General features: G+C 52.3%; 2 protein-coding genes across 10 annotated transcripts in view; one reads left to right on the top strand and one right to left on the bottom strand.

Annotated features, from left to right (window-relative positions):
• Fkrp (fukutin related protein) lies at positions 1–7,466 on the bottom strand. Of its 5 annotated transcripts, none has more exons than NM_001358846.1 (3): positions 7,434–7,466; positions 5,798–5,857; positions 1–2,710 (listed from the first exon to the last, which is right to left on the bottom strand). In NM_001358846.1, the coding sequence occupies exon 3, from the start codon at positions 2,667–2,669 to the stop codon at positions 1,185–1,187; it is 1,485 nt and encodes a 494-aa protein (NP_001345775.1). In that variant the 5' UTR covers positions 2,670–2,710; positions 5,798–5,857; positions 7,434–7,466; the 3' UTR covers positions 1–1,184. The 5 variants fall into 5 exon arrangements, with proteins under 5 accessions (NP_001345775.1, NP_775606.1, XP_006539992.1 ...); NM_173430.2 differs by having other exon boundaries at positions 5,798–5,860; XM_006539929.4 differs by lacking the exon at positions 7,434–7,466 and adding an exon at positions 5,995–6,285 and having other exon boundaries at positions 5,798–5,860.
• The window catches only part of Strn4 (striatin, calmodulin binding protein 4), a 25,043-nt gene continuing 6,895 nt past the window's right edge, over positions 6,623–24,770 (top strand). Inside the window, exons 1-12 of one of the 5 annotated variants that reach the window (NM_133789.3) lie at positions 6,623–7,368; positions 13,230–13,333; positions 13,740–13,813; positions 14,873–14,951; positions 17,198–17,395; positions 19,409–19,550; positions 21,060–21,219; positions 21,759–21,872; positions 22,199–22,314; positions 23,660–23,835; positions 23,912–23,959; positions 24,609–24,730. In NM_133789.3, the coding sequence (NP_598550.2) occupies positions 7,087–7,368; positions 13,230–13,333; positions 13,740–13,813; positions 14,873–14,951; positions 17,198–17,395; positions 19,409–19,550; positions 21,060–21,219; positions 21,759–21,872; positions 22,199–22,314; positions 23,660–23,835; positions 23,912–23,959; positions 24,609–24,730 (1,615 nt within the window). In that variant the 5' untranslated portion in view covers positions 6,623–7,086. Of the gene's footprint in view, positions 7,369–11,391; positions 12,962–13,229; positions 13,334–13,739; positions 13,814–14,872; positions 14,952–17,197; positions 17,396–19,408; positions 19,551–21,059; positions 21,220–21,758; positions 21,873–22,079; positions 22,315–23,659; positions 23,836–23,911; positions 23,960–24,608; positions 24,731–24,770 lie in introns of those variants that run through there. The other 4 variants (NM_001039878.2, XM_017312409.2, XM_006540446.3 and 1 more) reach the window with 4 other exon arrangements.

A 24,770-nucleotide genomic window follows, 5' to 3' on the forward strand; every position in this document is an offset into this window, starting at 1 on the left:
TCTATTTGTCTTGAATTTTTAAACTTTAAAGTAGCATAATTTAAGTCTTATTTAACAATATACAGACTGGTTTGAACATAATTTATATGCATAATTAAATGAGAATTTTTTTTTAAACCTGTTTGAGTGGCACAGCCATGGCAAGGCTCCACTTGGGTACTATTTCTACAGCAGAACCTAGAGAGGAAATGAAGTGTGGGCCTTGAAACGGTGATCTGAATTCAAGTCCCTTACTAGCCACTTCCTAAAATATCTGATTACTGGCAAGTGACTGTCATTTTGGCCTCAGTTTTCCTCCCCGGAAAATGGACGTAATAGCAGCTGTCACTTCCGAGTGTATGCCTGAGCCCGAAAGCTCTTTGTAAATGTGAGCTATGGCGAAGGTTTATCCCTTCCTAGAAGGGAGGGGGAAGGCGGGGAACAGGTGCAGAGGGCTGAAATAAAGAGGTAATGCATTGGCCAGATCCCAAACCAGAGAGAGCCCAGTCAGTCCTCCAAGAGCAAGATGGGGTTAGAAGCAGCAGATACATCAAGCAGCACTCTCAAAGGAAAGTGCCACATTCGGGGAGGAGAGGAGGTGGCCAGTGCTGTCCCACCTCCCAGAGCCACTCCAAGAAAACCAGAGATGAAGGTGATGAAGCAGAGCCGCGAGCGGTCATCAAACACGAACTGAAGCGGGACAGAAGTGCCCTCTAGTGGAGGAAGCAAGCACTGGAGCCAAGCGTCCTGAGGATCCTAAACACAAAGGGAGGCATTCGGTATCTCAAATGAAACAGACTGGGTAACTAACTGGTCCAGGGATACCTAAGTTGTATGTGGTAGACTGAGGCTGGCTCGTCTGTTCTCCGGATCTCACTCTCCAAGGGCCTACAGCTCTTGGAATATAGGGCAGAGACTATGCAGAGCCCTAAAGACTCCCTGGGCTTTTCTATCAAAGGCCACCACTTTCCTCCCTCATGAGGCTGAGTTGCTCCAGTCTTTGGGTTCTGCTTCCCGCCAAAGCTGAAACTGTCCTGTGTGTTCCCTCCAATCTTCCTTGGCCAGTTCACCCTTTTTTTTTCTTCCCTCCAGTGCACAGCCCCACTACCCAATCACAAACTGGTTCAGATCCATACACAATCCGAGGCAAGAACAGACTCTTGTACCCTGCTGTTCACCTAGCCCCAGATGTGGGTACCAGGGCTTCAACCGCCTGTCAAGCTTAAGAGTGCGGGGTTGGGGTACTCCGGGTTCTCGATGACCCCAGGCCCAAACTTCAGCTCCAGGAAGCGGCGGTAGTTGTTAGGGGCCTGTGCCATGAAACCCGCAAAGGGCAGGGGGACAAGTGGCTGCAGGAAGTGCTCTGGGAACTCAACATCCTGCCGGTGGTCCAGCCACGTGTCCTTGGTCATAACCCCATTGCGGGGGTAAAAGGGCCACAGGTCCACGTGCAGGTGGTTGTTCTCACTGTACTGTACTCGGAAGAAGTCGCCCTCCACCGCCTTCTCCCACACAAAGCCGCGTTCATCCACTACCGAGCCAGCTTCGGCACCCCGCAACTGCTCGCAGTTGCCCACGTCCTCCAGGTAGATGCCCAGATCTACGTCGTAGTCCCAAGGGATGATGTCGCCGTGGCGAGCTGCACCCAGCAGCGAGCCGCCCTCCAACCAGTAGCGCACGCCCGCCGCCTCCAGCACGCCCACCACGTAGCGCGCAGTCTCGCGCAGCGCGCGCAGGCAACAAGGTGGGGTCCAGCGGCCCTCATACAGGTAGGCGGGTGTGTCGCCCGCCACCGTACCGAAGCAGCGCGCGCTCTCCTTGCTGCAGCCAAACCACTCTAGCCGCCCGCCTTCCCAGCTCACCAGACGGATTCCCAACGAGCGCAGCAGCGCCGCTCTCCGTGAGCGCCCCTCACGTTCCGCCTTCCAGCGCGCGTGGGCGGTGGCCAGCGGTGGCTGGCGCGCCGCGGCGAAGGTCAAGTCCAGCAGCTGCACTGCCCAGCCGCGCAGGGCGGTCTGTAGGAAGAGGCTGGTGGCCAGCGGCCGCGCCAGGGGCACCGAGAGGTTGAAGAGGTCGCGGGAGCGCATCAGCAGCACAGCGTCGCCATCCAAAGCGTCGCAGCGGGGCGCGCTGGGAGCTGGGTCGTAGCGCGCAGTCCACTCCCGCAGGCTGACGTTCAGAGCTAGGCACCGCGCTGGGTTGGCGGTGGCGACCGGGGCGGCCACTAGGCGCGCGCTGCTCCCTCGGAGCGCCTCCACCATTCGCTCCAGGTGGCCTGGTGACTCGGCCCGCGCTCCATCAGGCACTAGAGCCACAAACTCGGTGGCTACGTAGGTCTCCGGGCGCGAGGCCGCCGCTGGCCGGTCCAGGGCTGGCTGGAGCAGAGCCAGGCGAACGTTGGGGATGCGAGGCAAGGCCAGGGGTGGGTAAGGGAGTGTGTCGGCCGCCACTACCACGGGCTGGGCTGGGTCCTGCTGCAAAAAGGAATCCACTAGCTCTGGCACCGCGTTGTCAAAAGCCTCAAATTCCCGAATCAGGACGGTGACTCGGGGGCCAATGGCAGAAGTCCGGCGGGGACCCCGGGCCCGGGAGTTTCTGGGCTGGTGTTGTAGCCATGACACATAGAAGAAGACTAGGAGGTTGAGGATGATGGCGGCTGCCAGGGCAGCCCAGCAGCGGGTGAGCCGCATGGGGCCTGATGTCAGACCCTAGCTGGGGCGTCCAGGGCATCCTGGGGAGACAGGATGAAAAGGGAGTGTGGAGCAAGTTGTCAGCATTCCTTACCCTTGAATTCTCAGTTGCCCTTCCTGGATCTGATTTCAGGCCCTCCAGGAATTCCTAGGTTGGTTCATGCCCCTGCCCTAAACAGACCACTTGTAAGCATCACGTCATGGGGTCACTTTTCCCACTCAGTTACACAGTGAGTTCTTAAATTAATGTGTGAGGGCCTGTTTAAAACTAAAACCAAAAATTGAACCCATCACCCCTGCAAATGAAAAAAACAATGCTGGTCGCTGCCAGAGGGTGGAGGGAGAGCTGTGAACTGGTTGAACCTGGGGCCCTACCCAGGACAAATGCTCTACCACCAAGCCCCACTCCCAGCCCCTCACTGGTGGATCCAGGAAGGTGGTTTAAGCACAACCCCAGCACCCAGTTTTAGTTTTGTAAGGTGAAACACTTCTGACACCTTACTTGCCTAACAATGTGAGGGTGTTTAGAGGGCTGTAGTTTCACACATTATCCCAGGCTACGCAGCAGAGGCCAGTCTTGGACTGTTGGTCTTTCTGCAGCTACCTCCCGATGTGGGGTTTCCAGGTGTGGACACCACACTGTTGTAGATGTACTTAGTACTACTGAACTGTGAGTGTGCCAGTGATGCATTTGATTTTAGGAATATTAGATCACAAATTTTAAAAAAGATTTATTTATTACGTACACAGCCTGCATGTATGCCTGCAGACCAGAAGAGGGCACCAGATCTCATTATAAATGAGATATAGGCCACCATGGGACTTGAACTCAGGACCTCTGGAAGAGCCAGTGCTCTAAACCTCTGAGCCATCTCTTCAGCCCAGGATCACAGTGTTTAAAAGCCATAGTACATTCTGTAATTCAGCCCTTGGAAAGAGGAGGCAGGAGGATGGGAAAGGCAAGCATGTCTCAAAAATCTAAACCAAACTCAACCCAACCAAACCAAACCAAACCACAAAAATCCAAAAGTAGGAAAAGGAGGAAAGAAGCAACAGTGGCTTCCCGTTAACCCCAGCACTCAGGAGGCAGAGGCAGGTGGATCTCCATGAGTTTGAAGCAAGTCTGGTTTATGGGGTGAGTTCCAGGCTAGCCAGGGCTATACGTGCTATTTTTTTTTTTTTTCTTTTTTAATTTAAAGCAGGGCTGGAGGCATGGCTTTGCAATAGAGGGTGGGATGGTTTGTATATGCTTGGACCAAGGAGTGGCACTATTAGGATGTGTGGCCTTGCTGGAGTAGGTGTGTCATTGTACTTCTCAGCCTAGCTGCCTGGAACTCAGTATTCTGCTAGCAGCCTTCAGATGAAAATATAGAACTCTCAGCTCCTCCTGCACCACACCTGCCTGGATCCTGCCATGTTCCTGCCTTGAGGATAATGGACTGAACCTCTGAAACTGTAAGCCAGCCCCAATTAAATGTTATAAGACTTGCCTTGGTCATGGTGTCTGTTTATAGCAGTAAAACCCTACCTAAGACAGAAGGCTAGTCTAAAATTCACCATCAAGGGGGTCCCCTGGGGGGTGTGGCTTTTAGCGGTGTTATTGCATAACATGAAAAGTTACTTTATGTTTAAACTACAATACAATCAAGAAGAAGGGGGAAAAAACAAACAAACACAAAGCAGGGCTGGAGAGAGAAGTCAGCGGTGAAGAGCACCCACACCCATCTGGAATTCCAGTTCTAGGGACTCTGGTGCCCTTTTCTGGCCTCTGTGGGCATTGTGGGCACCAGGCATGCACATGGTGTGTAGACATGCATGCAGGTAAAACACTCATACTCTTAATGAATTGAGGCACTGAGAGGTGAAGGCACTTGCTTAAAGCCATACATCTGAAAAGAGGGACGCGGGAGTTGATGCAAGAAGAAGCTGGTTACTAATCCTGCTTCAAACCAGTAAGCCAATGGTACTTGCCTTAATCCCAGCATTCCAGAGGCAGAAACAGGGGCATCTCCATGACTCCGACACCAGCCTGGTGTACAGAGACCTTGTCTCACAACCAAAAAACTGTTTTGTTTTGTTGAGAGGGGGTCTCACTAAGTATTGAAGTCTGGCTTTGAACTAAGAACCTCTTGCCTTCTGACTGCTGGGATTACAGGCGTATACCACTGTCCACCCAGCTAATTCTTGTTTGCAATCACATATCCCAACTCTTACACTACAGCTAAGCTGATGGGTGGTCTTAAAGCTGAATATGGCATGTGACTTTCCAGCCGAAAGTCACCTTATCAACAAGTAGGTACTTTGTGCCAGGGTGTTTTGGGTTTGTTTGTTTTTGAGACAGGGTCTCAATGTGGGCCAGGTTGACCTTGCACTAGGTATGTAGCTGAGGGATGACACTGCTACAAGGCAAAGGCTGGGCTGGGATCACAGGCACACACTACCATTATCCACTAGCGCTCTACCAACCGAGCTGTCTCCTCAGCTCCAACCCCAGCCTCTGTGTTCTGCAGATCTGAGAAGACAGGCACACCTTAGTGGTAAGGTAGGAGACCAGCCGGGAGCAGGAGTGAGTAACATGGGGCCTTGCCTAGGAAAAGTGGTCAGGGAAGAGAGTGAATCTGAGCTCATACTAGCTTTCCATTTCTTCCCCCACACATTATATACGCTGAGTCTGATGTTAAATGCTTGTATTCCCAGCACTTGGGAGGTGGAGGCAGGAGGATTGAAAATTCAAGGTCATCCTTGACCACTGCTTGAGTTTGAGGCCAGCCTGGGCTACATGAGACTGTCAGAAAAACAACAACAACAACAACAACAACAACAACAAAACAGTGTTTAAAGATGGCCCAGCAGGTTCTTGATACCAAGGCAGACCTGAGTTTAGTCTCCAGAACCCAAACAATACAAGGAAAGAATCAACTCCGGCAACTCAGCCTCTGACTTCCACACATGCACATGCACACAATAAACAAACACATGAAAAAAATCTAAGCGTATGCATCACTTGGAATTAGCCTTAGCCTTTTCAATCACAGTAGGTACAAAAAGGAGACCCATTCAGGAAAGCCTTTAAGGACATAGAAAGGGCAGTTACCCATGTGATTACTGTGACATCCAGGGACTCTTACCTCCCTAGGTTTCAGGCTGAGGGTGATCAAGAAGAGTGGTTTCACCTTGGGTCATCTGCCCTGCTGAGGGAGGAACCAGAAAGCATCAAATGAGCCAGCCCCTCCCAACAAAGTGCAATTTCATTCTACCCGCCCGTGAAAGTAGCTAATGAAGTCACAGACTCTTTTGTCTATTTGAAGTCCATAAGCCTGGTTACCACTTCAGTCGTCTCAGGAGTGATGTGGTGGGTAGGAGTCATCAATTGTAAGCTATAACTATCCCTCTTCCATGATGGTGTCCAGAAGGGCAGAAGTGACAGCAACTGTTACCATGACAACCTCTTCTCTAGACTCATGCATCCTTTGGAGCTAATCCTAAACATCCCCTATCTTACAGGACCTGATTGCTAGGATCATCAGACTGTGGGAGATTGCCCTGTTATAGTAACCAGGGCATGGATTTAACTGTTTCTCATCTCCCTGGAAATGGTCCAGGCCCTGTAACCATAGCAACTGTCCCACAGCAGCACTTGTCTTCTAAATAAAAACACCTGGTTGGTTTATCCATGGACTTTCCATAAGGGAAGGGGAGATGGTTACCATGGTAATGGCAACTGGGTTGGCTGGGGGAGGAGTGGGACAGAGGCATTCCTCTTAGAGGAATGTCTTTGGGGCTGGGCCTTTTTTCTACCTGAGCTCTAGGTGAGGGGAGGTTGCTATAGTAACTGATGAGGATAGGGTCAGAAGAACCACCAGGGACTTGGGTTACCTTAGCAACCTCCTCCTAGTGCAATGATAGTAGAGGTTTGGGACTCCACATATGCAAACTGGGAAGGGGCCTCCAGATTGGATAGGGTTATTATGACAACCGACTTCCTCTGGTCAGAGCCCACTCCCCACCCCAGGTCGTCTTTTTTGTTTTTTGTTTTTTTTTTCTTCACTAAGTGAAAGAGATGGGGGTGTATTTGCATTTGGAGGGGATAGGACTCTGACATTGGGGAGAATGCAGAAAAAAAAGTCCGGTCTGGTCTCTCGACCGCAAAGGAGACAATTGCGAGGGACCCTGGGTCCTTTGCCTACGTAGAGGCAGTCCCTCCCCCTCCCTGTCAGCACCCCCGCCCGCGCGCACCACCGGGGTCGACCCGGGTGGGTGGGCGAGGCTCGCGCCCAGCCCCGTGCTTGTCCCCGCTCCCCTCGCCCGCCCAGCGCGCGCGCGCGCGCACACGAGGCGGGGGTGTAGAAGTGTGAAGCTGCGCGTCCGCGCAGGCGCGCGAGGTACAGCGGGCGCGCGGGCCGGCCCCGGGGCCTCCATGATGGAGGAGCGAGCGGCCGCCGCGGTCGCATCGGCCGCCTCCTCCTGCCGCCCTCTGGGCTCGGGCACGGCTCCCAACCCGACGGCGGCGGCCCCGGCCTCCAGCCCTGCTCCTGGGCCCGGCCCGGTAGGAAAAGGAGGTGGCGGCGGAGGCAGCCCGGGCCCTACGGCGGGCCCGGAGCCCCTCAGCCTGCCGGGGATCCTGCACTTTATCCAACACGAGTGGGCACGCTTCGAAGCCGAGAAGGCCCGCTGGGAGGCCGAGCGCGCCGAGCTGCAGGTGAGCGCCACCGCTGCCCTCCCGCGCTCCCCGCCCCAGTCCTGCCCGGCCCGGCCTCGCCTCACCCGCCGCCGCCGCCGCCGCCATCTTGGAGCAATGGCCGCCGGGACGGCCGGGAGGGGGCGGGCAGGGCCGGCGACGGGCCGGCGGCGGGGTCCTCGGGGCCTCGGGGCGGACGCGGGCCGGGACCGGTCAGAGGATCTGAGCAGGGCCGAGTCTGCCGGGAGCCGCGAGTGGGAGTGACGAGCCCAAGCCCAGAGAGCCTGTCTGGGCGATGCGACTCGGGGTTCCCGGGGGACAGAGTGCTGAGAAAGTGGATGGGGTCTGCGCGAATAAATATGCCACGCCTCGCCTCCGGATCCTAACCAGATGCTGGCTGTCAGGGTGGAATGGACTAGATGTCTAGTGGGGTGACACACTCTTAACATCCACTGGGTGCAGGGAGTGAAGAGAGGAAGACTGGAAGCTGGCATGGGGTACCTTGGGGGAGTGGCTGGCCCGGAGCAATTGAAAGGTGGGAGGAAGCTTGATAGGAAGGGGTCCCAGGATGAAGTGTGTGGCCTCCTGTCCAAGAAGGACACTTTGGGCACGTGTGGCTACAATGTAGGGACACATTGGGATCGTTTGGGTGGAACCACGGAGAGGGTAGAGGACATGTTTTGGGCTCCCCCAGGAGAGCTTGAGAGTGGGAAGCGACATTTTGGGTGCTTTAAGGAATTAGAGTTCCGTTATGAAAGATTTGAGGATGTTAGGTAGAAACCCCTGAACTGTTAGGGCGTTTGTTGGGTATATTCAGTGGGAAGACAGGAGCGTCTGAGATGCTGCACACGGTGAAGAGGGATGGAGGTGCCTTTGGGTGATGAGTAGGGGGAAAAGACAGCACGAGGAGGGACTCCGTGAGGGAAGTGATTGTGTAAGGGCCTCTAAAGGGACTTGATGGTTTGTGGAGAAGAATGTGCCAGGTGATGGCTCGTGGAGTAGAAGTTGGGCTGGGCTCTGTGACCTTGAGCTAGGTACTGCTTGTGGGGAATCAGAAAGGTGAGCACTTCAAGGCCTTCAGGGATGGGCCCCCAGGAGTCAAATGGTTCCTAGGCTGGGATGTTATTAACAAAAACAGTCAGCGCTTGGTTTCTGGCAACCCATCTTTCTGTTTCCAATGTGCTCTTTCCTGTCAGATTGAAATGGAGCCCCAAATAAGTGACTGATTCAGTTTTTGTCCATGGGATGAATGCCAAGAGCATTTGAATTTTGTGTATGTAGCTCCCATCCCTGAGAGAGAAGTCCTTATGTAAGTGCTCCTCGTGCTGTGCCCAACTCTAACTCAGGCTCTTTCCCAGCATACATCTCATCAGATCTTCTCAATACCCCATTATGTAGGCAGGGCCAATGTCATTACCTCACTCAGCAATAACGACAGCAGCTGCTATTTATTCAGGGCATATTATGTGCCTGACACTGTATTAAGTATTATACATGCTATCATTTAATTCTTGTGGCATTCTGAGAGGGGAAATGGTATCCCTTCCTCTCTTTTTTAATAAGCAGGGGAGGGAGATGCTACGGATCCCAGCAGTGGTGGCAGTGCTGACTGTGTCTTTTCCCTGTCTGACACTGAGCACAGGTGAGAAAAGTCTCTAAGGAAGCTTAGAGACCTCACCAGGTCACCCAGGCCATCACAGCAGAGCTTGACAGGGGTACAGTTGACAGCTTTCACTGTGTCAGCCATGCTGTGTATCCCAGACTCCACTCAGAGTGTACAGTATGTGCTGCCTCCTAAGAAGAGGTCTTCCCACTCACTTAGTGACCTTCTGTGGAGTCACAGAGCATGCTCTGTAAGGCTCCAGCATCACCAACTTCATGCTTTTGCTACTTTTGTTGCATTCTAAGTCAGACATCAGGATGTGTGTGTGTGTGTATGTACATGTCCTGAATGTGTTAGAATATACCACATTCGACACTTCATAAGTCATACATTTAGTTCCCTTTCCCCATTAGCAGAGAATACTTATTTTTGATAGCTTGGGTAGTATTCTCTTGGGTATTCACACCATAGCTTATTTATTTTGACCCTTGTCAATGGATTTTCAGGATTATTTCCATCTTTCCCCCTGCCCAAAATGGCTCTGAGGCCTCAAGAGCAGCTCAGTTGGTAAAGTACGTGCTGCGAAGGATGAGGACTTGAGTTTGATCCCCTAGAGTCCATATGAGAAAACCAGGTCTGGTGGCACACACTGTAATCCAGTATGGCAGGTTTCTGGCGCTCACTGGGTAGTCATCCTACCCACCAAGAGAGGGAGAGGGAGGAGAGGGGTGGAGGGGGAGGATGCACATGAGAGAGAGCTAAGCTCCAGGGGAGGGTCCTGAGGAATGGTGTGTATGTATACACACAACACAAGATATGGCTTTGCTGGCAGTGTTTATCCTGTGAGAGAGTGACGTGGAGTAGTGAAGTGGATGTGTTTATAAAATGGTGATTGCTCCGTCTTTTGTGCTCTTTACATTTTTACTTATTTATTTTACTTTATTGTTTTGTTTCAAGATAAGATCTCTCGCTGTAATCCTGGCATTCACTATGTCGAACAAGCTGACCTTAAACTCACAGAGATCCCTTTGCCTCTGAGTGTTGGGTTTAAAGGTGTGCACTGTTGTGGAGATCAGGTGACAAATTGCAGAAGTTGATTCTCTCCTTCTACCATGTTGATCTTGAGATGGAACTCAGATAGTAGGCTTGGTAGCTGATATCTTTATTCTCTGAATCATCTCCTTGGCCCACACACCTCTATCTATCTATCTATCTATCTATCTGCTTGCTTGCTTGCTTGCTTGCTTGCTTGCTTGCTTATTTTTGAGGTGGGATCTTGCTATGTAGCTATGGCTGTATTGGAATTCCATATGTAGAGTGGTAGATTAGACTGGCCTTAAATTCCTGTTGGCTCATCCCCCATTCCCAATACTTCTGGCTCCCGAGTGCTGGAATTAGATGTGCCCAATACCCCATCTGGCCCCTTTTTGTTTTTTTTTGAGTCAGGTCTTTACTATGTATCCTAGGATGGCCTTGAACTCACAATCTTTGTGCCTCAGCCTCTGGAGGGCTAGAATTACAGTCTTGCACCATTACAGGAGTAACCCCATCCTTTGTAATGGGTGTGCACCAACACATCTCACAAGCAGTATCCCTTCTTACCTACCTTCCTTCTACCCAGCACTCACACCTTCTGAAGGGCAACTTCTGTGAGACCCTTCATGACTGGGCAGTGTCAGTACTGAGGAGCTGGCCCTGGCTGTTTTTGATAAGAGGCCCACTGTGCAGTCAGTGCCCAGGACACCGGTAGGGAGAGGGCTAGCCAAGAGACTCCAGAGATCAGAGCGGAGAAGAGGTGGAGTGTGCTGTGATAACGAGTGGAAATGTGTTGGGATGGGTGGCTTCTGAGGAGTAGATAATGTGGCTCCTGCCCCTCAGAAGCTTCTAGACCAGCTAAGGAGATTGCAGAGAACTGTCTGCACTCATGCATAAAGTCGGTTGTGGGGCTCCGTTGTGTGCTTCTGAGAAGGGAGCCCTTGGGGAGAGGTCTGAACCTGATGTTCTTGAGGTGTGGAAAATAGATAAGACATTAAGGAAAAAGGACTGTGTAGTCCCTTCGTTCCCTCCACCTCCTATGGAAGCTCTCCCTGCCAGGAGCTGTGTGAGCTATGGCCTCCAGGCCACGCAGTGAATGGGAGCTTGAGAACTGGAAAGACTGCAGCAGGAGTGGCTCTGTGTTCAGGACTTTGCCTTAGAGAGAGGAGCCGCCTAGGAGAGATGGCAGCCCCAAGTCAGAACTCAGGGTGTTGGGATCCTGTGTATGGAAGGCAGGGAGGACACTTCCAGCTCCCATGTAGGAGACTGACAGGCTAGTGCCAGCACTTCCCGTTTTTGGTAGATTCCACTGATCTAATAAGACACTTCAGCCATGTCTTCCTGGTTTTCCTTCCTCTTCTCTACTAGAGGAACTGGGAAGAAGACAGCAGAATAGAGCGTGTTGGTGAGACTCCCAGTCAGCCATTCTCAGTTCTTCTGGGCTTTAAAAAAGTTTTCATTGCATTTTTGTATTCATGTGTTATTGGGTATTAATGCCACCATACCCAATTTTATGTGGTACTGTAAATCAAATTTAGGACTAAATGCATGTTAGATCAACATGCTAACATGCTCAGCCCAGTTCCAGCGTTTGAGTAGCTACTTCTTTTATTAGGGTGGCTCTTCTTTGAGCTTTGCTAAATTCACACTTGATTCTCCACATTGTAGCTGTAATGGCTTTGGTCATTACACCTAAACTTTGTACACCTCGTTGTAGTTTTCTTGTATGGATTTCCTGTGGTCCTCCAGTAGACATCTTGTTCATCTCGGTGGCCATGCTCCTCTCAGTCTAAGTTCACACTAAGCCTAAGTTCACATTCTGATGCAGCCATGATGCAGTTTTAAGAGTATCTTCAGTCTGCCCTGCCCTGTTGTTTCTGTCTTCTGCCTGCAACTCTCTCCCTCCCTCACCTAGCGTCTGGTAAGCCTCAGTTCTCTATTAGCCCCTAGTTACAATGGAGATGAGAGCGAGCAAGCCTGGAGCACAGGGACAGGGCAGATAGGTCAGGGCCCTGCTGGCACAAAGAGCAACATTGCTAGACATCTGAACACCGCCTGGGGCCAGCCAGGTCAGCCTGTGAGCTTTTGGGAGAGCCCTGGAAGCACTTAAGCAGGTCTGTGATGTTCAGGAAGTGGGGCCCCAGGAAGACAGACATCTGCAAGGGCCTGCCATCCCAAGCTCTCTTCCTGATGATGTTTTTTTTTTTTTTTTTTTTTTTTTGTTCAAGGGCTAGGTCCCCTTGGCTAGCTGAGCTTTGGAATTTGGACAGGGAGAGAAAATGAAAAGAGTCAGAGGCAGGGACTGACACAGCAACCCTCATGCAGGCTGCATGTGAGGGACAGTGCCCACAATGCTCCATTCTCTTAGCAGAGGAAGACCCCATGAACTACTTAGTATCTGCAGCAAATCAGCGGCAGAGCCAGGCCTGGCTCTTAGACTTGCTTGGACTGGAACAGTAAAGCCATTCTGAGAAAGCCTGCAAGAGTGCCAGGCTCTGGGTTTTGGTAGAAGGCCTTCAGACATGATTGGGAAGCCACAGGGTTCTGCCTTAAGGCAGTTGGTCCAGTGTCTCTAAATGACATGTTGACAGACTTGAGCCTACTGGGGCAGCCCAAGCTAGCAGACTGACAGACGAGCTTGACAGGAACCCGTAGGTCATGTCTGTGGCACATCTTCTCATGCCTTGGGCAGCATAAAGCTTGGAACAGCTTCTTCTGCATTGCAGTGGGAGCTGAGCCCAGCCTCCTACTCCTGTCCCCGAGTGCCAGAAGTAGCTTCCTACGCTTCCCAGCAACAGATGCTCTGAAGGAATAGTGGGACACCACCTCCACCAGCAACCATAGGGACAGCAGCTGATGGGGGGAGAGAGGAGTCCAGGGCTGTTAATACCCCCAGCACCATCCCTGACCTAACTCCTCAGAAGGCTACAGCCAAGTCAGGCTCTGCTGTCCCTGTTGGAACTTCATGGGTTAAAGGTGACTCCTCGGCCTTTTTTTTTTTTTTTTGTAAAGGTAGAGTCTTAGCCCACATTGGACCTGAACTCATAGCAATCCCTAGGGAATGCTGAGATTATAGACTGAGCTCTTTTATGGGTGACATACCTAGAGACCTTGGAGGTGGGTCCAGCATGTCATCTCTTCTCACTGAACCCTGACATCGATGTAGGGGAGGGGTTGAAGCTGTGTTTGAATATGGAGGGAGACAACCCCTGAACCTGTTGTCCTCCCTTCTTTTCTGTCCCAGGCTCAGGTGGCTTTCCTCCAGGGGGAGAGGAAAGGCCAAGAGAATCTAAAGACGGACCTGGTGCGGCGGATCAAGATGCTGGAGTATGCACTAAAGCAGGAGAGGTGAGCCCTGCCCCTGCTAGAGAGGTCACTGTTCTGACAAGGTGGCAGGCTGCTAACTACACTTCTGCTGGCAAAGGAAGTTTCTCTACTGTCCTCTTGCTGTCATCCCTAGGAGTATAAAGGAGCTTCTAGTGGGTGGGATTCAAATGGCAGCAGCAGCATTGTGGCTTGAGCACACCTACTATGTGCTCCAGTTCTGCACAGCAGCTACCTTGCTTATTTTTGCCATAGTCTGATGGTGTTGCCGTCTGGGAAGGAACTGAGACTTCAGGAGGAGGGGAGACAGCCTTGAGAATTCTAGAACTGATGCTTGCGGCAGGGAGCTGATGAGGGAGGCCCCGGGTTTCCTGAGGTGGTCCCTTATCCTGTTTGTTCTCCTCTCTCAGCTCATTTGTTATTCTTTTAGGGCCAAATATCATAAACTGAAGTTTGGTACAGACCTGAATCAGGGGGAGAAGAAGACAGATCTGTCAGAACAAGGTACCCACCCTTGCAACTTCCTGCGGCCACCCCAGCAGAGCAGCTGCTTGGCATAGAGAAGTTGCACATGGCCATAGGGTGGGGTAGAGTTGCAACCTCAGGGGCTCTTCCCACCAGTTCTGTGTCAGACTGTGTCCAGCCTTACCTGTCTGCCATCTTGCTGTCCTCCCAAGGACATGATGGATGGCCCAGCATCTCCTGCATCCTTTTGTTGTGAGAATGAGTGTAACTATTTATGGTGTGCTGTGGAAAGTCTAGGAAAAACTTCATTGAAGAGGTAGTGTTTGCACTGGGTTGTCATTCAGTCATTTACACTAACCCCCCCCCCCCACCTCAATTAATATATGAGGTGCTGGCTTCTTGTCATAGAGCAGGGCACAGCAGAGAGCAGAATAGATGTGTGCTTATTCTGTGGGCATTGGCAGCTTAAGCTTCTGGAAGGAGGAAACAGATGTCCATGGGAGTGCGGGAATGTTTTCGGGTGACACACTAGTGTCTAGTCAGGTGGGCCCAGTGGCAAGGGCACCAGTGTGCACGGTTGTGCCAGTGATGTTTGGAGCTTGGTCCTGGGGCTCTGTGGAGTTCTTGCCTACAGGGCTAAGTGAGGTCTTCCTTTCATGCCCTGCTACTGAGATGTACGCTCTTGACTGGGATGGCAAAGGTACTCAGCCAGGCCTTATGGATAGATGAGCAATGCATAGAGTTAGCTTCCCAGCCAGCTCACCTATAGCCGCTACCCTCGGTTCTCTCCAGCCTGCTTGCTCATTCTCTAGAGCTAGACTACCCACTCCTTGCATAAGAAAGCAGCAGCCAGCCGTGCATGTGGAGGCACAGCTCTGCTATTCTTGGCCGTGGTTGGCAGGGGCCAGTCAAGAGCCTAACAGGAGAGCTTCCAGGAGAGGAGTCACTCGGAGGGGGAGTGTGGGTGGAGGGGACTCAGGAAATGGGGACAGGCCTGTGATGGTGGCAGATTCATTCAGACTTGATATGAGAAGATGGAGGGGTGACTGGAGAGTGTCCATGCCCTGACTGAGACATCTTCCTCTTCTCTCTTTTTAGTCTCCAATGGCCCTGTAGAGTCGGTCACACTGGAGAACAGCCCATTGGTGTGGAAGGAGGGTCGACAGCTTCTGCGACAGTGAGTGATGGGAAGGGAGGGACAGGATGGGACATGAGACTTCACAGCATACTTGGCTCAGGAGATAGGCCCAAGGAATCCACAGTCCTTCTTGTCCCCACTGGGACATGAACTATCAGTATTCCACCCAGACACTCAGTGGGAAATAGAGGAAAGGCTTGCAGCAGGGGGCACCCCCTAACACTCCTCCCCCCAAACTTGACCCTGTATGCCTCTCTGATATTTCCTTTTAAAAGAGTAGTGTTGGGGTAAAATATTTTTAACAGTGAAGTTAAATGATAGCAGTAGTAGTACCTGAGTGCTGTGGGCTCAACCCAGAGAAGATGAGCTCTACTGGCCTGCCTTCTGAGAGGTGAGCTGGCCTGCCTCCTGACTAGAGAAAGGCTTCAAACAGAATCAGAGGTTCACCAGCCTCTAACCAAATCTGGATTTTTTTTTTTCTTACTGTAAAGATTTTAGCATTTTAGGATATCTGAGAAGTAAATAATCTTATTTCTGAGGAAATGTGGCCCTGTTCACATTTGCATCTTTGTGTCAATCTCTCTTTTTTTTTTTTTAATTGTATTAGAGCTTTATTGTAGAAAGGCGGGGAGAAAGGAGAGAAGGGAGAGAGAGAGAGAGAGAGAGAGACCGGCCATGGCCACCTGGAGAGAGGGGGGAAGGGAGAGAGAGAGAAGGAGGACTAGAGAGTAAGAGAGGTGAGGGCTAAAGAGCTGTGTCAGTCTTAATATTTGGAGAGGTACTGTGAGTCCCTCAAGTGGTGTGCTCCATGATGTGTAAGAGCCAGGACTGGTTTGTTTGTTTGTTTGTTTGTTTAAACTGTCCCTGTGGTTTGTAATGCTTTTACTAAGTATTGTCAATTCCCACATATAGATCAGTCAGATTATGTAAAGTTAAGAACTTAAAGGAGTGGAGTGTATGGCTTAAGGGCTAAGTCCTTAGTTACTGTGGACCAGGCCCTAGGGTCCATCCACAGCACTACAGAAATCACCACTATGTAACAGGGACCTTGCTGGAAAGCCACAGATCTCCAGAGCCAATCCATCCTGAGGTGCTGTGTTGAGAGCTACTTTAAAACTTGAGTCTAAGACAAATGACAGAACTCAGGAAGCCGACCTTCACTGTCTTCAGTTCAGTATCTGCAAACCACTGCTAGTTTAAGTGGGCACAAATAACCCCAGAGGGCTGTAAAACAAATATTATGGGAGCATGGGCCTGCCACTATACTCATGTCTCCCTGTCCTCTGGTTCCCCATAGTCCCTGTACTGTGTAACTGCTGACTTGCCCCTGGTTCTCACTGGTGCCAAGAGCATTTGATAAATGCATGGAGGGCCATAGTGAGATCTTAGGCAGTCACCCATAGAGCCCGTTTTCCAGATTGCCAGGCTTCTCCGCCTCTTTTGTTCCCTGGGCCACATAAGGCATTGCAGAGGCAGGAGAAGCAGAGAAGGGCACAGGCATCCAAAGGGTCCTGCAACAGAGCAGTGAGGCAGTGTTGTCCCTTAACCCTGGAAGCCGCACATACTCAGGATTGACTTTTTGATCTTCTCTTCTTTTTCTTTTTCCTTTAGGCCAGTCTCAGCTGGCTTCAGTTTTTTAAGTTGCAGAAGTAATAAATGCTCAGGTATAGAAGTAAGTAGACCTCAGGCTGCGGATGTAGCGCAGCGGTAGAGCGCTTGCCTCGCATGCTCAAGGCACTGGGGTCCATCCCCAGTACTGCAGAAAAAAACAGTGTACTCTTGTGTCCTGTATCCTCCCCTGCAGAGGTCACTGTTGCTCAGTTTATGTCTGTCTAATAGGCGTCCAGGAAGCAAGCATAAGGGTGTGTCTGTGTGTGATGAGAGCATACACACACCATCACACTCTTCTTTGCATTTTTATAAAACTCGGAATCGCGTGGGAACATGGAACATCCGCCATGTTCACTGTGCTGCTGGTCATAGCCATCTCTCTGTGGCACTCTGCCTTTGTCACCTTCTGCCTAGCGTCCATCAGTGGACATCTGGCTGTTCCTGCACGTGGGCTCTCTCCTACATGTTGGGGACACCGTGTGCCATAGCAGCGTGCATGGGGACCAGGGCTTCCATTGATAAGTGTCAGAAGCCAAGCTGCTGCTCAGGGGCTGCTTCTGAAAAACTGCCATCTGCTCTTTGGTGGCTCCTCAGAAGGCTGCTGGCTTGTGCGTGGCCCAGCAGTCAGAAGCAGCTCGGCTCATGTGTTACCTGCCCTGGCTCTGCTCCCACAGGTACCTGGAAGAGGTGGGCTACACAGATACCATCTTGGACATGCGGTCCAAGCGTGTGCGTTCCCTTCTGGGCCGTTCACTGGAACTCAATGGGGCCGGTGAGCCCGTTGAGGGGGCCCCCAGGGCTTCACCAGGCCCTGGGGGACTTAGCGGTGGCGAGTCTCTACTGGTAAAACAGATCGAGGAACAGATCAAGAGGTGAGACCCTGAGTCATGAGGAACTCTGCTCTTCTTTCCCCGGGGAGGCTGGGCAGGAAGGCAGTGTTCCCAGCTTCGCTGCCAGCCCTTCTAGATTGTGTTGAGTGCTTCCCCTTCAGGTTGCCACATGGCCTCTTTTTCTAGCTGAGGACAGACCTTGGTGGGGGTGGGGTAGGAGGAGGTGGGGGAGGGGTTGGCTGCAGTGGTTAGCAACACATGAGGCCTCCACCCTTGTCTTAGGAGCTCATTTAGTTCATCTCCCATCAGTAGTTGATACCCCTCAGAAGCAGAAATGTCATTAGGTGGTGCTAGGTGAAGCATGTGGAAAGAGTGACAGGAGACCGCCTGGTACTGTACTATACCCCTGGGGTCATAGCTACTCAAGAGGCAGAGGCAGGAGTTGCTTGAGCCCAGGGGTTAGAGACCAGCCTGGCCAAAAAGGAGGAAGAGGAGGAAAAGGGGGAGGACAAGGAGGAAGAGGGGGGCATGAAGCCCTGGTTTCCATCTCTAACCCTGTATAAACCAGACATGGAAAACAGACTCCTGCTTTACAGGCACGTACATCCCAGTACTCAGAAGGTAGATTCAGGAAGATCAGAAGTTCAAGGTCACTCTTGGCTACAGGGCACATTTGAGGCCAGCCTGGGCTACATGAGAAGTAACGGAAGTAGTACCCCTCTTGGTGGCTAGGAGGGAGGACCACTTTGTGGGGGTGACATGTGGCCAGAGAGTAGCAGGAAATAGTGTTCTCTAGGCAAGGGAAGTAGTAGAGACAGAGAGGGCTCAATGCATGTGGGAAGCAGGAGACCCGTGTGGCATGGCTGCTGCAGTAAACACATGAGCCTTGTGGCCTGTGGTCTGTGGTGAGGCCAGGTCTCAGGAGGCAGATCACAGAGTGCCTCCTAGGCCATGATAAACAGTGGATGCTTACCCACGGGGCTGTGGGAAGCCAGTGATTTCCAGCAGAGGTCTATCATTTGACATCTTAGTCTGCTTCGAGGAGAGATTGAGGAAGCAGGGAGACCAGGTGGGGCTTACTGTGTGATCCAGGCCAGGGCTGGTGGACATTAGCAATGGACAGGTAAGAAATGTGCTCTTGTGAAAGACTTAGGGGAGGGAGAGAGAGAAAAGTGTGAGGAATTGACTGGCACCTCCTAAGGTCAGAAACCCGAGGGGAACAGCAGGAGCTGATCAGCAGTAGTGCAGCTGTGTGAAGGGTAAGGTGCCGTGTGTCCTACAAGAGCCCTAAAGATTTCTAGTTTACCAGCACACTGATGTGTTTGGGAAGGGATCCAGCTGCATATCCTGCGGGCTCCTAAGGCAAGAGATTGGCAAAAAGAGCTAAGGGAGGAAACAGTCATCGAGGAGGCAGAGGTGGGTGTGGAAGAGGAAGTCCTCAAAAGAAAGTGTTTGAGGTGACCATAAAGGATGTTCTACACTGATTTCCATGGGAAGCAGTAACTGTGTCTTGGCAGTTGACAGCTGTGGTGTGACCCTGGACAGCAGGAGAGAGGGCATCTGAGTGTCTGTGTTACCTGAACTTGGTATTGGGGTCTGGATCCCCTGGGAGGCAGGAGGCAGGGGAGGAGTTGCTGCTTATATGGTGGGGCAAGGCTCTCTCCATGTCCGTGTTAGTTGGTGGTTGAAGAGTTGAGGTGACTGAATGTTGCAGAGTGGCTGCTGCCTATGGCTGACTAGGGGAGGGGGTTGCTGGGCAGAGACATCTTCTTAGCCAGCTCATATCTGATTTGGCCAGATGTGGAGCAGGAATGTTCAGGGTTGGGGGCTTGCTCTGTCACCACAGTTGGAACTCAGTGCTATGGGAGGCACAGCCTCAGGTTTGTACAAGGGTCCAGGGATGATGGGACACGGCAGAGGCTTGATAGGAGGCTTGCATGCTCAAAGCCAAGACTCCGTGGGGCTTAGGAGCTCAGCTATGTCTGGAGTGTCTCCCTCTCTGGGTTCTGTCACCTGAAGACTGAGTGTCGCTTGTGTACGTCCCTATCTTGGCAGGAATGCAGCTGGCAAAGATGGCAAGGAGCGCCTGGGTGGCTCGGTGCTGGAGCAGATACCCTTCCTGCAGAACTGCGAGGATGAAGACAGCGATGAGGATGATGAACTGGACAGTGTGCAGCATAAGAAGCAACGTGTGAGGGTGAGCCTTCCACTACTGACCTTTGCTCTGGCCCTCCCTGGCTCCAGACAATGCCCCATCCCACCTTCCCATTTATGGTCCTGCAGGCTAGCTCAGTGCCCTGACCCACTGAGTCTGCCTTCATTCAGCCAGCCTGCCCACCCCCCTAAGTTGAATGTTTTTTCCAGTGACTCTTGCTTTCTGTTCCCATATCCTGAAAAGGGTGTGAAACACGGCCCTCAGTAAAGATTTGTAAATGAAATAAATGTGCCTGGACCCAGGTCTGGGTGAGGCCTGGGGGAGTTTATGATCTGGGCATTCTGGTCTGCTATCGTGGTCAGGACCTTTGCCTGTGGACACTGACCTTGGGGTAGCATCCTGATCTTACTGCATGTCCTCACATCTGTTGTTATACCTTTTGGGCTCTGTACTTCTTTTCTTCAGAATTTTGTCCTTGGTCATGGGTGTAGCCTTAGTTGCCTATTGAGCATTTGCTGAGCCCTTCACAGCCCAGCTCTGAGCAAGTATGGGACAAGACGACACAAGTCTAGACCACAAGTGGGTCAATAGTGGCTGGGGTGGCCACCTGTAGGATGTGCTGAGGTGGAGGCAGAGACGTCAGCTGTGGGAAATACCTGGGCTTTACTCAGATATGTAGCTTCTGTGGCTCTTTCCCACTCTCTACAGGCACCCCTTCTCTGTCTTGCCTTGGGTCTCCTGGGGCCACGAAGGATCTATTGTGTCAGCTTCTAGAGCCTCTGGGTTCCCTTCTCCAGACTCTGACCACCCCTTACCGTATGTGTTGGGGAGGCTTGGTTTCTACTCTGTCTCTATGGTTCTTAGCATAACTTAGAATAGGGTCCTGTCCTGATGTGATTCTGATGGGAGCAAAATACACAGACCTGGAATCCTGAAGGAGGCAAAAGGATAAAGGGCATCTTTGAGTATGTGGACTCTGACTTGGCTTCCTGGGTCAGATGCTGGAGTCCTCTGCTCCTCCTAACCCCTACTCAAGACTGCCTGTGTGTGCGTGCACACAAGAGCGGGAGGGTGGGGGGAGTGGGGAGGGGGACACTGATACCCTGGGGCCAGGTATGAATTTGGGGACCTGGAACAATTGGCTTTATTCTGCTTAGCTTGTTCCCACACATGTAGGATGGGGAAAAGGGCTGTAATTTGAATCTGTTTATAGGGCTGTGGGGCAGAGTGAAGCCATGCCTCAAAGCTCCTTCCATGAGTCACTGATTGATGCTCCTCGTGTTATCACTGTTAGTTTTATGCCCAGATACAGGCTTCTGCTCATCTGCCTGCAATTGTGTGTCTCTGTATACCCCTAGGGGTTGTACCATATGCCTTCCTGAGAGCCGTGTGCTGGGGAGGGCCTCAGCGGAGGTGTGAGGAGAGATGTGTGAGTGCCCAGTGCCCACTACACAGTGTCTGGATCTAGGCTTTGGGAAAGGAGCTGGTGGCTTTCCTTTCCTGGGAGCCAGGTGGGTTTGACCCCTATCCCCACTTCTTTTCCCGTCCCAGCTCCCATCCAAGGCCCTAGTGCCTGAAATGGAGGACGAGGATGAAGAGGATGACTCAGAAGATGCCATCAATGAGTTTGATTTCCTGGGCTCAGGAGAGGATGGAGAGGGGTCTCCAGATCCTCGACGTTGTACTTCAGAGGGGAACCCCCATGAGCTGGGTGAGTTGAGGACTGACTGAGAGGCCTGGCTAGGGCAGGATCTGACCCTGCATGCTTCAGCTGCTTCCTGTCCAGGGCTCTGCCCGGACGGATATACTTCCCGAGGTGGGTCAAGGATAGCTCAAGCCCCTAGTCAGAGCCAGGCCCTTACTCTTCCCTGGAAAGTCCCTGGAAGCTGTATTCAAGCAGCTCTGCCAGAAGTCAAGCGCTGGTCCTTACAGCAGGTGACCAGTGCCTATCTAGCTCAAACAGAGGGCAGGATGAAAACTGATGGTGAAGGAGGGGCGTGGGCTGTGTCTTCCTGTCTTGTGACTCCTGGCCAGAAGGGCCGTGAGGTCTTCTGGGTCTAGCGCAGGGCCAGGATTTGCCTGCCACCTCTCACTGGGATCCTGCCAGTCTGTCTCCTCAGTCTGTCCCTTTCTGGGGTCAGGTCTTTATAGCTTCCCCTGTTGCAGAAAAGGCAGCGGCAGTGAAGGGGGCTTCCCTGAGAGATTGAGTAGAACTGGTGGCCAACCCTTGCTCATCCCTCTTCCATGCAGAAAGCCGTCGGGTCAAACTCCAGGGAATTCTTGCTGACCTCCGGGATGTGGATGGGCTGCCCCCGAAAGTGACTGTCCCACCTCCTGGCACACCCCAGCCCCGGCCTCATGAAGGTAATCTTCAGCCCCACACTCCAGTCCCTTGGGGTTCATGACAGAGGGAGGCTGCAGAGCTAAGCCTGGGGTTTCTGTGTCCTCAGAGGTAAGGCCCAGCCTCCAGTCTGCAGCCTCCCTGTCCCAAAAGGTCGTCTGTCTGTCTGTTTCCCTCTCTTTTTGTCTGTCTTCCCTTGTCTGTCTGTCTGTCCCTGTCTTCCTTTCCAGCTGTGATTCTTGATCCTGTCTTTCTGCCTCTCTTCCTTGCTCCTCATCCTTTCCGCCTCTCTCTGCCTCTTTCTCTTTCCCTGGCCCTGTCTGCCCCACCCACCCCTCCCCCCTACCAGGTTCCTTTGGCTTCTCCTCAGACGTCTTCATCATGGACACTATCGGGGGCGGGGAGGTGAGCCTGGGGGACTTGGCAGATCTCACCGTCACCAATGACAACGACCTCAGCTGTGATGTAAGTTGTTGGGGTACCCCATCAGTCAGGCTCAGCTCTGACCGTGTTACAGGCCTGGGTTCTGTCCCTTTCATGTGAGAACTGTGAGAGGTCATTCCACAGCCCCTGGGCAGCTCCAACACATTGGGCCTCACTAGAGGGTGCAGGGTCTTCCCCATGCCCTCCCTCTTGGGGGATGTGGGGAGATGGTTTTGAGTGGAGCAGCTGGGCTGGAATGAAGAGCCTCATGCCTGGCATTCTGTGCTGTGCACCTTGGATGGGTCGTTGGGACTTTCTGGTGTAGGATCGGATGCATTTTTCCAGGGCAGAAGATCAGGTTACTGACCCCAGTGAGGTTGGGGACCTGTGGAGAATGTAGAAGAGAGGCTGGGCAGGATCTACCTGGGATTGTAGTGCAGCATCCCTCAACCTGCCCCACAGTGGTCCTTCAGAGAGGGGGAACCCACTTGAGCACAAATCTAGTTCCTAAGAATCATGGTGCAAATCTAGCTGATCGCAGGTGAAGGGGTCTGGGGGTGCTGAGGCTTGCCTGACAGCTCATGTTTTCTCCCAGACCGGGCCTTCCACTCAGAGTGAGCAGCCTCACCTTTTAGGGCACGTGCTTTCAGAGTGTCTCTCCCGGGGTCTGAGGCTCGAGTCTCCAGACTCCCCTGTCCTAGAACTTGGTTCCCAAGTCATAGTGAAGGTCGTTCCCTGTGACTGAAGCTTCGGGACCTATCTCTGCAATTATGCTGACTTTCCCCAGAGAGGCCAGGACCGACTGTCATCCACTGCTCTGCAGCCCATGTGGCTTCTCATTACTCTGGGGCTTTGCCGGTTTCTAAGGGATCCACTGTCGTGCCTGCCATTGACCTTTCTGCCTTCTTCTTGTGTGTGTGGCATGTTTCTGAATTTGTGTATCCCAGCCTTGCTGTCTCCTGCCTCAGGGCCTTGACATACTCACCTTGTTCCTAAACGTCCTCTTCCCTGGTACTGGTTAAGTCCTACATAATTTGTCACTCCCTCATGACAACCTCTTGGTCTGTGCAGAGGAGGCTAGGGTGCCTTGGTGTCCCTTTCTCATCCTTAAGAGTTTCCGGTTCTGTGTGTTTAGGAAAGACCTGCCTCTCTTTTCCTAGAGGCCTCTGAACTGTGAGGCCCCAAAGAGTCAGGTTCCTCTGGCCCCTCCAGAGCCTCCCTTGCTGCTAAAACCTGAGTATGTGTGAAGGGCTCTTCTGAGGCACACAGAAAGAAATATCAGGCTGGGGACCGTCAGTTCTAGTCGAGTCAGTTCATGGGTGGTTGTCAGTGTTTGTATGAGTGCTGGGGAATCCAAGAGGACACTGAGGCAGCTCCCCATCCCCAGCTGTCTGACAGCAAAGACGCTTTCAAGAAGACATGGAACCCCAAGTTTACCCTCCGCTCACACTACGATGGCATCCGCTCCCTGGCCTTCCACCACAGCCAGTCAGCACTGCTTACTGCCTCTGAGGATGGCACACTCAAACTGTGGAACCTGCAGAAGGCAGTTACGGCCAAGAAGTAAGGGTGCCACCCTGGAGGGTGCGGGGCCTTAGGACCTGGGGTCCTAGTGATGGGATTCCTCTTTTTCCCACAGAAATGCTGCACTGGATGTGGAGCCGATTCATGCTTTCCGAGCTCACAGGTAGGGAGATGGCTGAGCCTGTTGTAAGCCCTGCGACCCAGCAGCATAGATGGGCTGCTGCTTCTTGCTGCCCTGGAGACCTGGAGCAGTGGAGGCTTGGGCATACCCCTTACTCAGGGGCCATGTTGGTTCCCATTGTGGTTTCACTGAGGCCCCTAGAGCAAAGATGCCAAATTCCTCATGGCATCCTTAAGATATACCTAGGAAAGGACACTGACTGATGGGAGGGCTAGGTGGCTAAAGGTGCCTTCTACTAAGCTTGACAACATAAGTTTGATCCCCAGGACTCAGGTGCTAGGAGGAGAGAACCAACTCCAGAAGTTGTCTTCTGACCTCCACATGCGCATTGTGATATATGACAATAAATACATTTAAATGATATTTAAAAATAGCTAGAAGAGCCAGGCATGGTGGCATGTACTTTGGATCCCAATACTTGGGAGGCAGAGGCAGGCAGATCTCTGTGAGTTCAAGGCCAGCCTAGTCTACAGAGTGAGTTCCAGGACAGCCAGGGCTACACAGAGAAACCCTGTCTTGAAAAAACAAAAACAAAACAAAACTAAAAGCTAGGAGAAATCCTCAAGCTCCCGTGAGCAAGGAAGGCTTGAGCCTTAGCTGCCTTGCATCGCCTCTCCCTTGCACCCTGCAGGGGCCCGGTGCTGGCAGTCACCATGGGCAGCAACAGCGAGTACTGTTACAGTGGTGGGGCTGATGCCAGGATCCACAGCTGGAAGATTCCTGACCTCAACATGGACCCATATGATGGCTATGGTGAGGACAGACCCTGCCACTCCCTCCTCCTGTCACAGCT

Source organism: Mus musculus, chromosome 7 (genome assembly GCF_000001635.26).
Source record: "Mus musculus strain C57BL/6J chromosome 7, GRCm38.p6 C57BL/6J".
In the NCBI taxonomy this organism is placed as follows: Eukaryota; Metazoa; Chordata; class Mammalia; order Rodentia; family Muridae; genus Mus; species Mus musculus.